The sequence below is a fragment of the Arachis hypogaea genome, chromosome 14 (genome assembly GCF_003086295.3).
Source record: "Arachis hypogaea cultivar Tifrunner chromosome 14, arahy.Tifrunner.gnm2.J5K5, whole genome shotgun sequence".
Taxonomy (NCBI): Eukaryota; Viridiplantae; Streptophyta; class Magnoliopsida; order Fabales; family Fabaceae; genus Arachis; species Arachis hypogaea.
This window is the reverse complement of record NC_092049.1, coordinates 133,381,046-133,394,280: the sequence shown is the minus strand read 5'-3', so window position 1 is coordinate 133,394,280 and position 13,235 is coordinate 133,381,046. Positions and strand designations below refer to the sequence as shown.

The 13,235-nt window shown below is 35.3% G+C and overlaps 2 protein-coding genes and 1 long non-coding RNA gene across 4 annotated transcripts; 1 reads left to right on the top strand and 2 right to left on the bottom strand.

Annotated features, from left to right (window-relative positions):
• Positions 1-5,122: 5,122 nt before the first annotated feature.
• Positions 5,123-6,203, bottom strand: LOC112744274 (uncharacterized). Its single transcript, XR_011871641.1, has 2 exons — positions 5,914-6,203; positions 5,123-5,816 (listed from the first exon to the last, which is right to left on the bottom strand). It is a non-coding gene; the product is annotated as an uncharacterized lncRNA (long non-coding RNA).
• Positions 6,204-9,024: 2,821 nt separating this feature from the next.
• Positions 9,025-12,739, top strand: LOC112744273 (probable glucan endo-1,3-beta-glucosidase A6). 2 transcript variants are annotated; one of them, XM_072215486.1, is made up of 6 exons: positions 9,079-9,219; positions 9,312-9,370; positions 10,021-10,345; positions 10,835-10,932; positions 11,018-12,325; positions 12,418-12,739. In XM_072215486.1, the coding sequence occupies exons 4-6, from the start codon at positions 10,887-10,889 to the stop codon at positions 12,453-12,455; spliced, it is 1,392 nt and encodes a 463-aa protein (XP_072071587.1). In that variant the 5' UTR covers positions 9,079-9,219; positions 9,312-9,370; positions 10,021-10,345; positions 10,835-10,886; the 3' UTR covers positions 12,456-12,739. The 2 variants fall into 2 exon arrangements, with proteins under 2 accessions (XP_072071586.1, XP_072071587.1); XM_072215485.1 differs by having other exon boundaries at positions 9,025-9,370.
• A 127-nt stretch (positions 12,740-12,866) lies between these two features.
• Positions 12,867-13,235, bottom strand: LOC112743245 (uncharacterized). The gene has a single exon (XM_025792464.3). The coding sequence runs from the start codon at positions 13,233-13,235 to the stop codon at positions 12,867-12,869; it is 369 nt and encodes a 122-aa protein (XP_025648249.1).

Here is a 13,235-nt window from a genome sequence, read left to right as displayed (position 1 = left end):
TATTCAAAAATATAGTCTAAGTTATCATCTGATTCTTCTAATGGTTCCATGAAACAAGACTTAGCAATTTCTAATTGTTTGGTAAGATCTTTTTTATCCTTCTTTTTTGGACATTCATTTGCATAGTGTCCCTCTTCCTGGCAATACCAATATTTACAATTTTTTTTTTATTTGGGCAATAGTTATTTTTTTGTTTTTTGTTTTTATTGTTATTTCTTTTTCTAAAATACCTCTTTTTTCTCCAATTTGGATAGTATTTTTTTTCTAAATTGATATTTTCTTTTTCTTTGAAAATTTTTATTAAGACCATATTTTTGAGGTATTTCTTCATTATCCTCACAGTAAATTCTAATTATATTTTCAAATCTTTTTTGAGTTGCTTCTTGCATACAACGTTCTTTTATTTCATCTCTTATTGCAGAGGTTGCTCCGCCAAAATTATTTTCAATTATTCCTCTATTTATTTCTCTTATAAATCTTCCCATTATAAATTTATTAGCAGGGTATGGAAGTTTTGTTATATACATACTAAGATAATGGTTTTTATCTTCTTCTTTTAGTTTATAATAATGTATTCTATATTCACATATATAAGATTCCACATTACATAAATCATATATTTGAATATTAGCTAAATAGTTTTTTGCTTCTTAATATTCTTTATTATAGACTTCTTGTCTATGATCTATAATATTCTTTCCAAAAAATTCTTTATATAGAATCATCATTATATGTAATATTTTATCGTAAACTGTTGTTTTTGTTGCTAATTCTTCTATTATTTGGTTTTCTATCGATGTCATAAAATCTCTTACAGTTCCTTTAGTATGAAACCCTATATAATTCCAGATATCTCCTCCAGATAATTCACTAAGTTTTGGATTAGTAAAGGCTTCTAATAAGAAGGAATTCAACCAGTTCTCGAAAATTTCTTTTTCATTCTTTTTACAGTCTAAATCGAGCATTCTTTCTCCTTCCGTTTCCTGAATTTTAGGAACGTACTTTGATGGTATTTTTGTATACTTTGAATTTTTATTTATAAATTCCTTTTTAAAAGCATAATTTTCAAAACCTGTTTCCCATTTAAATTGAGATTGATTATCCTTAGATGTTCCAGCTTCATTTTTAACTTGTATTGGAATTGCTGGTTCTTCATCACTTGAATAGTCTAGGATGTGTTCTTCATTTTCTATATTTTCAGAATTTACTAATTCTTCTTCTATTTGAAATCCTTGTTCCATAATATTATTTTTTTGAGCCATTTTTAATTGTTTAAAAAGCATTGTAACTTCTTCTAATTTTTCTTCAATATCCATAATTTCAATGGTGGGTTTATTTTTAGTTTTGTTATGTTCGCTATATTTTGAATTTTTTCTTCTTTGGGATTCTCCTTCTGAAAATATTTATTTAATATCTGTTTAATTTCATTTATATTTGGTTCCTCTTTTTTCTTATTTCTTTGCAATTTTATGGGTACTAAAATTTCTTTAAACATATCTACTATAGAATTTAATTGTGGGTTAAAAGTATGATAGAGATGTGGGGAGTCATTTTCATAGTAACATTTTTTAGAAACTCCGTGTGAAATATAAGTTTTTTCAGGTTTTTGAAGTCCTTCAATAAAGCTTATAGTAAAATAAAGATTTTAAGAAAAATCATTTTGTATTGATTTTAAGAATTCAGTGTCATTACAATTAACATTAGTTAAAATTATTAATTTTTGATCTATTAATTTTGATAAATTAATTATTTCTTCTCTTAAATCTTCTAATTTACTTTTTTTTCATTAGGTGATACTTTTTTTATATGATTTAAAATGTTTTGTAGTGAAAAATGTAGCTTTAGAATACATGATTTAAATTTTGCCACGTAGACGTCTTAAAAAAAAAAAAGTTGTTTTTTGGAGTTTTATTTGAGTGGTGGCCTTATATTATATGTCTCGCTCTTAGACATAGTAAAAGTTAGATATCTTATCCTTAGTTTGTTGGTTTAATCACAACCCTTGACGTAGTCAATAATTTGGGATAAAATACGTACATAATTGATTTTTGTATTGTTTGCATAACAGCTCTGATGTAACACACTCATGTACGATTAAGTATTATAGTCCAAGTATGCTTTTGGCGAGTTTATCTCTATCAGAGTTACTTAAATGAAGATATAAAAAATATTTTCTATAAAAAAATTTTTTTGGTGACTATAAAAAAAATTATATAAAAATATAATTTATTTGTTTAATTATATTTTAAATAAAATAATATTTTTATAATATATTAAAATCTAATTTTATAATTTATCATTCAAATGTCAACAAAAGTTTTTTTACATAAAGACAATTATAAAATCTCGATTCACATATCCACCTATCTTGGTATCCTTGGCAGTTGGCACCAACTAAATTCCATGTGATTAGAGAGATTCCATTGTTTTCATGTTTCACTTTCAATTTATTTCATACGGTATAGTCAATTAATTTTTTTTAACATTTTAATATTTTACTTATATTATTTTGTCTAGTTCTTATTCACCAATTTTCTACATATCATTATGTGGAGGTTTTGGTGTGAAATGGAGATATTAATTAAGCACACAAATTTGAGGGTAATTGTTGAGTGAATAGCGTTGTGTGCAGAAGTAGTTTATTTGGAAATCATGGACTCGTCTCTGAACAAGTTCTGGTTCTTTGTTGTGACTGCAGACAAGAAGCGTGATGTTTATAGCTGTTTGCAAGAAGCAAATGAGTCAAGTAATTAATTTTGAGTTACCAAAGTATAACAATTTCAACAGAGCTTCGCACTCCTTATATGTAAGATTGCCCTTTCTAGATGCAGAACCAACTGTGAAAATTAAGATGATGGAGTTCACAAGAGATGCATGAGTAAACCTTATTACATTAGTCTAAGTTTCATTCATTTGTGGGTTCTTTATCCATCTTTTTGTTCCGAATACTACTTCAGTTTTCGTGTTAATTCAGTGCCTGAGGTATTACTTGTGTCATTTATAGTGTGTGTATTTCTTGCTCCTTGCATCAAAGAATTGGCTGAAATGTCTTTGGTTAATAGTTATCAACATCTAATTTTGTATAGAACACAGAGTTCTTTACCCAACCAACTTATAAAAAGCGCCAAATCACTCCTAAGTTACAGTTGCACAACTTGGAATTACAAAACAAGACTAGAATAGACAGCCAACACACACACACACAAAAAAACTTAATACTAAATTGATCAGATAAGGTAATTTGGTCTCCACAAATTTGTTGCCGCCCTGAAATTTTCGAGAATTACTCTCTTTAGACATATGGATTCTTTCATGGCTTTTAATAAAATTTTTAATATGCATGCTAGATAAATAAGTGTTTGTCATTTTATTATAAAACAATTAACTCACTAAAAAATATCATAATAACTCAAATTAGTCTCCTTAAAACCAAAGAAAGGAGCAATCCGTGTGACAGGAGTAATTCTTAAAGACTTCTAGAGCAATAAAGATTTGTTAGGAACATCCTTACACAGAAATTTATTTAGCATTGCTATCCGTAATACAAAGCTCAATGAATAATAATCCAAGTGTTATAAGGTAGAGCCCAATGATTAAAGTATCTGATCCATGGAGCATGGGAATGGACCAAATAAGGAACATAACAACATGAATGCGAGTGAAATTTGCACCCAGAAGAAGCAGTACAGAAACAGCCCATATAGCCACAAGGAAACTGAACAATTCAATCAAGGGAAGGCATGCTTACATGATGTCACTTGTGCTCCAAGCTTAACGAGAAATGAGTAGTTAGTTAGAAGTTACGAGTTCTAAGGCTGCTGCTCTTTTTTCCCCCTCACATATTGCTTTTTGCTCTAGCTAAGTACACACTTTAGATGGCTAGTCTTTTTATCTTATAGTTGATGGATAAAAATACTTCAATTACAAGAAGATAAAATCCCTTGGATTACAAATCAATTCAATTTTCATCTTTTTCTTAAAATCGAACAATATAATTGATTTGCAAACCAAATTAGTTCAAACAGTGGTTCCAAACTCATCTTTATTACATTTTCTTCTATGTTTCCACTGGGTTATATTTTGTGATCGGAAAACTAGCCCCTTTTAACTCCACCATCAGGTTAAGTTTCTCGAGATTTGTAATATGCAGCAGCAGCGGCACATTGGTCATCACTCATCATCGTCATTCATATTATGAAGCCCTTAATACCTTCATTTTATTTCTTTCGGAGATGTTGTCGATGGTGATTGGAACCAATGACATAACTCGTGGGTTTCTGTTTCTAGGCATTAATGGTGTCCTAATTCATGAGTTGCCATTGGTGAACTCTCTTGCATTTGAGAAGAGGAACTTACTGAGCTTTGGGGAAGCTTTTGATATGTCCCTTCCACCAATGGTACACATCAGCATGATGTTTTTTATTTTCGCTCTGGATTTGGTCCTCCTCTTCGCAGTTTACCCGGTTACCCCGGAACACAATGTGTTCTTCTACTCCTCTGCATATTAATGCCGTTGTATTACTTCGCTGAACTAGCACATAAAGCAGCTGGCATTGCTGTAGAGTTAGGTTCATACAAGATGCCCCTCATATGGTTTTCTACTTTAGGGGGGCTTGGCATGGCCCTGATTTGTGGTTCAATGGTACTGCTGATAGTCTTTTTATCATGGCTATATGCAAGAAGAAGAGGACTGCAATTCCAAGGAATAAGGATGAATGCGGATGTCATAATAGGGGCTTTGAATGCCTGAATAACTCATTGATCTCTCTTGTTTTAGCAATATTTGGAATTGGACCGTGTAATAACTTATAGAATATCTTCCTATCCACAACTTATAGTTTGAATATTTTTGCAATGGATTTGTAACTGGTTTACGATGGATGTGTCTCTGGCTATGGTATAAGAAATGGTCGATATTTGAGCTTTTAACTGGGAATTCACTTTTTTACATGCCCCAAACCTTAAATGTCATTTGTTTGGATCATCAAACTTATGTCTAGAAACAGACCAAGAGACTAACAAGACATCATTATCATGGAACGCATATACACAATATAACATGTAATTTCTTTTCAATATGACTTCAGTGAAATTAAATACTAGTAAAACACAAACCGAAATCTCACTGGGTAAATCATACAGCTATGATTAAATAGTATACTCCAAGTAATTGTTAATCAAGTACACATAGTTCCTTATCCAACCAACTTATAAGTACCAAACCGCTTTGAATTACAAAGATCGGCAAACATAAACACAAAATAGACATTCATTTAGCATAGCTATCCCTAATACAAAAGTCACGGATTCATCTCAAAATAACTCTTGGGTTCTCTCTTTGGCTGCAGCTTTTCATTCCCATTTGGTTGTTGCTTTTTTCGGGACCAACATATGCAGTATAATCCAAGTATTATAAGGTAGATCCCAATGGTTAAAGTATCTGAACCTTGGAGCATGAGAATGGACCAAATAAAGAACATAGCAACATGAATGCGAGTGAATTTTGCACCCAGAAGAAGCAATACAGTAACAGAACATATAATCACAAGGAAACTGAACAATTCAATCAAGGGAACCAACTTGGACATGTTTACATGTTGATTTATCGGCTTCAGAACAGGGCATAGCAGATTCCTAAGTGTCTCCGTATATTTCCTCAAACCAATTTCTTCATTGACCTTTGCGGTACATATGGCGAATAGATTTAAATAAATATAAATCAGTACCATATCGGCAAGCGCCATACATAACCCAAGTTCTGCAGCTACCTTGAGGCGGTACTCTGGCATGGTTTCCGTGTGGTCGTGCTGCTGGGCCTGTTCAGAAATAAAGAAGAAACAAAGAAATAGAAAGGTGAATTGGAAACTGAGTAATCTATGTACTTGGAAGAAGTAATAACGAAATTGGGCGCACCTTATTATTCCCCGAAGCCATGGGTGCACCAGAGGAGTGAGTTTGGTTGAAATCATGGTCTTGTTTGTGGTTCTGAACCATCCTACCTTGGTTGTGTACAAGAGGGAGAGGGCAATGAACAAGAGAGGAAAAAGTCGAGGGTTTCAGAGCTGCAAACGTAACATGCGGTATTGCCCTTCGGAAAAGGATAAATTATTCTTACTGTTAATAAAGCTTAAGAACTAAGCAGTTCCCTTCGGTGGGACCATCAACCCATTAGTTAATTTATTAATTAAGAGATATCAATATGAATTATCAACCATTGATCATACTTAGGGAGAGAGAAACGAAAAAGGGGTCTGCGTCTTTCCTCACACTTTACTTTGTTTCGTAATTCCAGTTCAATCAGCAAATCGGAAACCCTATGTCATCGGAAGGGCATCCACTTGACGGTGTAAGCAATAGTATCTTACTCTGTGTTGCTTTGCTTTTTTACAAAATTTCCCCCAAATTAACACGTTTCGGATTCTTTCAGGCCTCCGATCCACCGTCGGAGGAGGTGCCACGCTCAGAAAATGAACAAGAACGCTCACCTGAACCAGTAAGTTACTAATTCCTAAGCTGCTGCTACTACCCTACTACTACTGAACCATAAACACTGAATCCTAAATCCTATATCTTAAATATTTCAAGTGCAATAAAATCTATTGGATTACAAAATCAATCAATATTCTAGTCTGTTCTTAAAATCCAACAAATATAATTGATTTGCAAATCAAGTTACTTCAAACATAGTGTGTCAGTGTGTGGTTCCGGACTCACCCTTATTACATTTTCTCCTATGTTTTCACTGGATTATATTTTATGATAGGAAACTAGCCCTTTTTATTCTATCATCACGATAATTTAAGATTTGCATTATGCAGCAGCAGCTTCCGGAGTGGCTGCGGAAGCTGCTGCGGGAGCGGGAGCAGGGGCGGGGGCGGGAGTGGGAGCCGGAGCGGGAGTTGGAGTTGCTGCAGCAGTGGGAGCGGGAGCGGGAGCAGTGGGAGCGGGCGCGGGAGCGGCTGCGGGAGCTGCGGGAGCCGGAGCGGGGGATTGAGTTGCTGCAGCGATATTTTCAAGCCTTGGGAACTGCAGTACCATACATTGCTCTTCTTCTTTTTCCTCTTTGCTGTTCTCCATGTTATGAATCCCTTTCTTCCTTCATGTTATTTCTGTTGGAGACATGGTCAATGGTGACGGCAGTCAATGAGATAACTCGCGGGTTTCTGTTTCTAGGCACTAATGGTGTCGTAATTCATCAGTTGGCATCGGTGAACTCTTTTACATTTGAGAAGAGGAACTTACTGAGCTTTCGGGAAGCTTTTAGTATGTCCCTTCCACCGATGGTACATATCAGCATGATTCTTTTGAGTTTAGCTCTGAATTTTGTGCTCCTATTCCGAGTTTACCCTGGAATACAATGTGTTCTTCTACTCCTCTGCATATTAATGCCATTGTATTATTTTGCTGAACTAGCACATAAAGCAGCTGGCATTGCTGTAAACTTAGGAAGGTCGTACAAGATGCCCCTCATATGGTTTTCTACCTTAGGGGGCCTTGGCATCTCCCTAATTGGTGGTTCAATGGTACTGCTGATAGTTTTTCTATCCTGGCTATATGCAAGAAGAAGAGGACTGGAATTCCAAGGAATAAGGGTGAATGGGGATTCCATAATAGGGGCTATGAATGCCTGAATAACTCATTGATCTCTCTTGTTTTAGCAATGTTTCGAATCGGACCGTCCGATCATGTAATAGCTTATAGAATATCTTCCTATCCACAACCTGTAGTTTGAATATTTTTGCAATGGACTTATAACTGGTTTACGATGAATGTGTCTCTGGCTACGGTATAAGAAATGGTTGATATTTGAGTTTTTAAGAATTTTGACATGCCCCAAACCTTAAATGCCTTTTGTTTGGATCATCAAACTTTAGTCTAGAAATAGACCAAGAGACTAGGAAGACATCATTATCATGGAATGCATATGCACAATATAACATCTAATTTATTTTCAAGATGTCCCCAGTGAAATTAAATTAACTGAAAAAAATGCCATGAAGAAGGAGCCACTTGGAGAGTGCAATTTAATTATCCGATTATCCATCTTCACAAGAGATACATGAGTAAACCTTATTACATTAGTCTAATTTTCATTCATTTGTGGGTTCTTTATCCCCTTCTATAGTTTGTGATTAATGTAACTACATTTCTTGATACACAATAAGTTGAAAAAAATGGGTCAAAGCAAGAAGGAAACAAGAAGCAATCACACCCTTGCCTTTTACAGTTTATCACTAATTTAGTCATTTATAAACACCCACATTTCTTTCCTTTTTCTTTGTTTCAGAGAATACGAGCACAGAGAAGGAGAGAGTGGAGCTGGAAATGACAGCGCAACGATGAGCAATGATCTGGTTATCTTTTTCTTTTAAAAAAAAAATTAGTTAATTACTAGTAGAAAAACAGCATTAAACTATAAAAAATAGGTCATTGCTACAATGTCTAAAAGTAAAGGAAGGTTTTTAGTTTCAGATATGCAGGGCAAAAAATCTATTTATGAGAAAAAATTTAGTTCCATATGACACCAACTTGTAAAAAAATCTCATTAAAATCTATTTATAGAAAAAAATTAGTTCTAGGTCACATCAAGTCATCAACTAATAGAAAAATCACTTAAGAAAATAGCGTCAACTGAAACAGTAAAGAACAATACGAACCCATATTCTATTTTTTGAAGGTTACTCATCTCATCAGCAGTTGAAACGGTGTCATTTTAATCGGCTGCCTAGCGTGACTTTAAGCAGTATCTCTTCTTTTTTCCATTTGTTTTGCTTTGCTCTTTTACAAATTTTCCCCAAATTGAGGAGCCAGGCTCGGATATGTCTTCCTTTGAAAGTTTAACAACAGGAACCAATCTCTTAGATCTGCCAGTAAGTTACCCGAAAATCTTGTGCTTATTTCTATAGTTCCAGTTGATTCGTTAATAATAAATTAGTTGATATTTCGAGAAAATAACTACTAGTAGAAAAATCGCGTTAAACGATAGAAAATAGGTCATTGCTACAATGCCTAAAAGGCTAAAAGTAAAGGAAGGTTTTCAGTTTCACATATGCGGGGAAAAAACCTATTTATAGGAAAAAACTTAGCTCCAAGTGACATCAAGTCATCAACTAGTAGAAAAACCGCGTTAAATGAATAGCGTCAACTGAAGCAGTAAAGAACAATACGAACCCATACTCTATTTTTCGAAGGTTACTCGTCTCATCAGCAGTTGAAACGGTATCGTTTTAATGGCTTTAAGCAGTATCTCTTCTTTTTATCCTTTGTTTTGCTTTGCTCTTTTACAAATTTTTCCCAAATTGAGGTGCCAGGCTCGGATATGTCTTCATTTGAAAGCTTTGCAATAGAAACCAATATCTCAGATCTGTCAGTAAGTTACTCGAAAATCTTGTGCTTGTTTCTATAGTTCTTGTTGATTAGTTAATAATAAAGTTGTTGATATTTCGAGAAAATAACTATTAGTAGAAAAACTGCGTTAAGTGATAAAAAATAGGTCATTGCTACAATGCTTAAAAGTAAACGAAGATTTTTAGTTTCACATATGCGAGACAAAAAATTTATTTATAGAAAAAAATTTAGCTCCATATAACATCAACTAGTAGAAAAACCGCGTTAAAACCTATTTATAGAAAAAAAAACTTAGTTAGTTAGTTAGTAGTTACTAGTTCTTAAGCTGCTGCTTTTTTTCCCCTCACATATTGAAGAAAGGGTTTTTCTTTTTGCTCTGGCTAAGTACACACTTTAGATGGCTAATCTTTTTATTTTATATTTGATGGATAAAAATATTTCAGTTACAACAAGATAAAATCCCTTGGATTACAAATCAATTCGATTTTCATCTTTTTCTTAAAATCCAACAATGTAATTGATTTGCAAACCAAATTAGTTCAAACAGTGGTTCCAAACTCACCTTTATTACATTTTCTTCTGTGTTTTCACTGGGTTATATTTTGTGATCGGAAAACTGGCCCCTTTTTACTCCACCATCAGGTTAAGTTTCTCGAGATTTGTAATATGCAGCAACAGCAGCAGCAGCGGCACATTGATCATCATCATCATCCATATTATGAAGCCCTTAATACCTTCATGTTATTTCTTTCGGAGACGTTGTCGATGGTGATTGGAACCAAATGCAGAACTCGTGGGTTTCTGTTTCTAGGCATGAATCGTGTCCTATTTCATCAGTTGGCATTGGTGAACTCTCTTGCATTTGAGAAGAGGAACTTACTGAGCTTTGGGAAAGATTTTGATATGTCCCAAACCTTAAATGTCATTTGTTTGGATCGTCAAACTTATGTCTAGAAACATACCAAGAGACTTGGAAGGCATGTGCACAATATAACATGTAATTTCTTTTCAATATGACTCCAGTGAAATTGAAAAAATGTCATGAAAAAGGGGCTACTTGGAGAGTGAAATTTAATTAGCCGGTTATCCATCTTCACAAGAGATACATGAGTAAACCTTAATACATTAGTCTAATTTTCATTCATTTGTGGGTTCTTTATCCCCCTTCTAAAGTTTGTGACTAATGTAACTACATTTCTTGATACACAATAAGTTGAAAAAAATAGGTCAAAGCAAGAAAAAAAGAAAAAGCGATCACACCCTTGCCTTTTACAAGTTATCACTAATTTAGTCATTTATAAACACCCACATTTCTTTCCTATTTCTTGCTTCAAAAGAACATACTTTAAAGAGAAAAAGAAAGCCCTTTATTTAATACAATCATAAAGATCCTTCAGCCTAAGATATATATGGCTTCTTTGTGGCAAAGCTTATCTCATTCTATAAATTCATACAACTTACCCTCATTCTACTGCACACTGCATAGACGTAATTGGAGGCAACTAGTCACTGGATAGCTAGCACAAAAAGTTGGAGAAATGGGTCTTTTGGCTGTATTTCTCCTATGGTTACTTTCATTATCAAGTAAGTTTGAAAACTCACATTTCTTTTCCTTGCTATGCCATCCCATTTTCTAAACTATGTAACACCGTTTCCACTATTTTTATAGGAGCAAAAGCCTCAAACAACAACATTGGTGTAAACTATGGCCAACTTGGAAACAATCTACCTTCTCCATACCTCTCCATAGAGCTACTAACAAAAATGAAAGCTAGACATGTGAAGCTCTATGATGCCAACCCTGACATTCTAAACCTTCTATCAAATAGAAAGATTCAAGTCTCAGTTATGGTCCCAAACAATGAAATCTCAAACATTGCCGTGAACCGAAGAGCAGCGGAAGAATGGGTGAGGAACAATGTCCTACCTTACCTTCCCAAAACCAAGATTCGCTACCTCCTCGTCGGCAATGAGGTGCTAAGCTCCTACTCGGAACAAGGCCGGCAAATGTGGCGCGATCTTGTGCCAGCAATGCAAATGATCAAGAGATCCCTCAAGGCTCTAAACATCTCATCCATCAAAGTTGGCACCCCATTGGCAATGGATGTGTTGGAATCAACCTTCCCACCATCAAGAGGGATGTTCCGATATGAGATAAGAGACAATGTGATCATACCATTGCTTAACTTCTTAAACAGAACCAAGTCATTTTTCTTCATTGATGTGTATCCATATTTTCCATGGTCACAAAACCCTTATAACATTAGCCTTGACTTTGCTCTATTCAGAGGAGGCTTAAGCATAAGAGATCCTGGCAGTGCCTTAGTCTACACCAATTTGTTAGACCAAATGCTAGATTCTGTCATATTTGCTATGTCCAAACTCGGCTTCTCCAATATCCCGCTCGCCATATCCGAAACAGGATGGCCTAATTCCGGTGACATCGACGAGCCTGGGGCAAACATATTCAATGCAGCCACATATAACCGCAATTTGATCCAAAGAATGACAACAAATCCACCTCTTGGCACCCCAGCTAGGCCTGGAGTTCCAATCCCAACTTACATCTTTTCATTGTTCGACGAAAATCAAAAGCCTGGTCCAGGGACAGAGCGACACTGGGGCTTGTTACACCCGGATGGCACGCCAGTCTATCAAATAGACCTGACAGGAAAGTCGGCTGCGGCCGACTTTGGGCCATTGCCACCTCCAAAGAACAATGTCCCTTACAAAGGGAGGGTGTGGTGTGTGGCAGTGAAAGGAGCAAATGCAATGGAATTGGAAGCTGCATTGACATATACTTGCAACCAAAGTAATGTGAATTGTGATGGTCTTGCACCAGGAAGAGAGTGCTATGAGCCTGTTTCCATTGCTGCTCATGCCAGCTATGTATTTAGCTCTTACTGGTCCAAGTTTAGAAGTCAAGGAGCCACTTGCTATTTCAATGGACTTGCTCAACAAACAACTTCCAATCCTAGTGAGTTTTCTTTCCTTTCATTTCTACAAGGCTTCTAAAACAATGAGATTTCTTATTTGATGTTTTGTTTGTGTGTTTGGTTTTGGAAACAGGTCGAGGTCCATGCAAGTTCCCAAGTGCGACTCTTTGAATATAATAAACAAGAACTATGATCATTTTAGCAGAAAGTTGCAGGAAGAAAAAAATTAATTGTATGCAAACACAAACACTGGCAAGTAGTTAGTAATAAGAACTCCATCAACAAAATATTACATTGTATTGGTATATCTAGTGCTTTTTGGTAAGATAATTACTGTCATACAATGTCACTTGCACATTGCAATGTTTCAATGGTTCACAGTGCTTTGTAACAATTATAAATGATAAATCGATAAGACTTTAGTCTTCCTTCTTGTTTCTTTTCAAAGAGAAATACTATTCACAAATTCAACATCAAAAGAAAAAAAAAATATTCACAGTAACTATTTCTTTTTAATGCATCCACCCTTTGTAAAAAAAATAAAAGGATGATATGATCAACAAAGAAACACAGGAGAATTTACTAATCTTCTGCCTTGGACATGATGGAGAGGCAGCTCTGCCTTGAATGAAAGGCTTCACGGCGGCGATGGTTGTGCGAGGAGGGTCTGATCAGAGTACTCAGAGCTCTCTTCACCAGCTCGCCCTCCACTCCTCCGATCCGCACCAGCAAGTTCTGCATCGCCGATCTTCGAAGATTTAGGGTGTTACCACTCGAAGAAGAAGCAGAATGAAACGACGCCATTTGCTGTTGCTGCTGTTCGACGAGGCGTTTGTGGTAGGAGCAGCGGAAGGAGCCAGGGTGCGTCGTAGGGGAACACATGCACGTCCTCCTCTGATGATTGGACGTCGACACCAAGGCGGTTTTCCTCTGATTCTTGGCTTTCGCCAT

What these genes read in the sequence shown, in the direction of transcription:
- LOC112743245 (XM_025792464.3), bottom strand. Translation starts at nt 13,235, where the DNA reads ATGGCGAAAGCCAAGAATCAGAGGAAAACCGCCTTGGTGTCGACGTCC.
- LOC112744273 (XM_072215485.1), top strand. Translation starts at nt 10,887, where the DNA reads ATGGGTCTTTTGGCTGTATTTCTCCTATGGTTACTTTCATTATCAA. An exon ending in ATGGTTACTTTCATTATCAA is followed by an intron (nt 10,933 to 11,017) that starts GTAAGTTTGAAA and finishes CTATTTTTATAG; the next exon opens with GAGCAAAAGCCTCAAACAAC. An exon ending in ACAAACAACTTCCAATCCTA is followed by an intron (nt 12,326 to 12,417) that starts GTGAGTTTTCTT and finishes TTTTGGAAACAG; the next exon opens with GTCGAGGTCCATGCAAGTTC.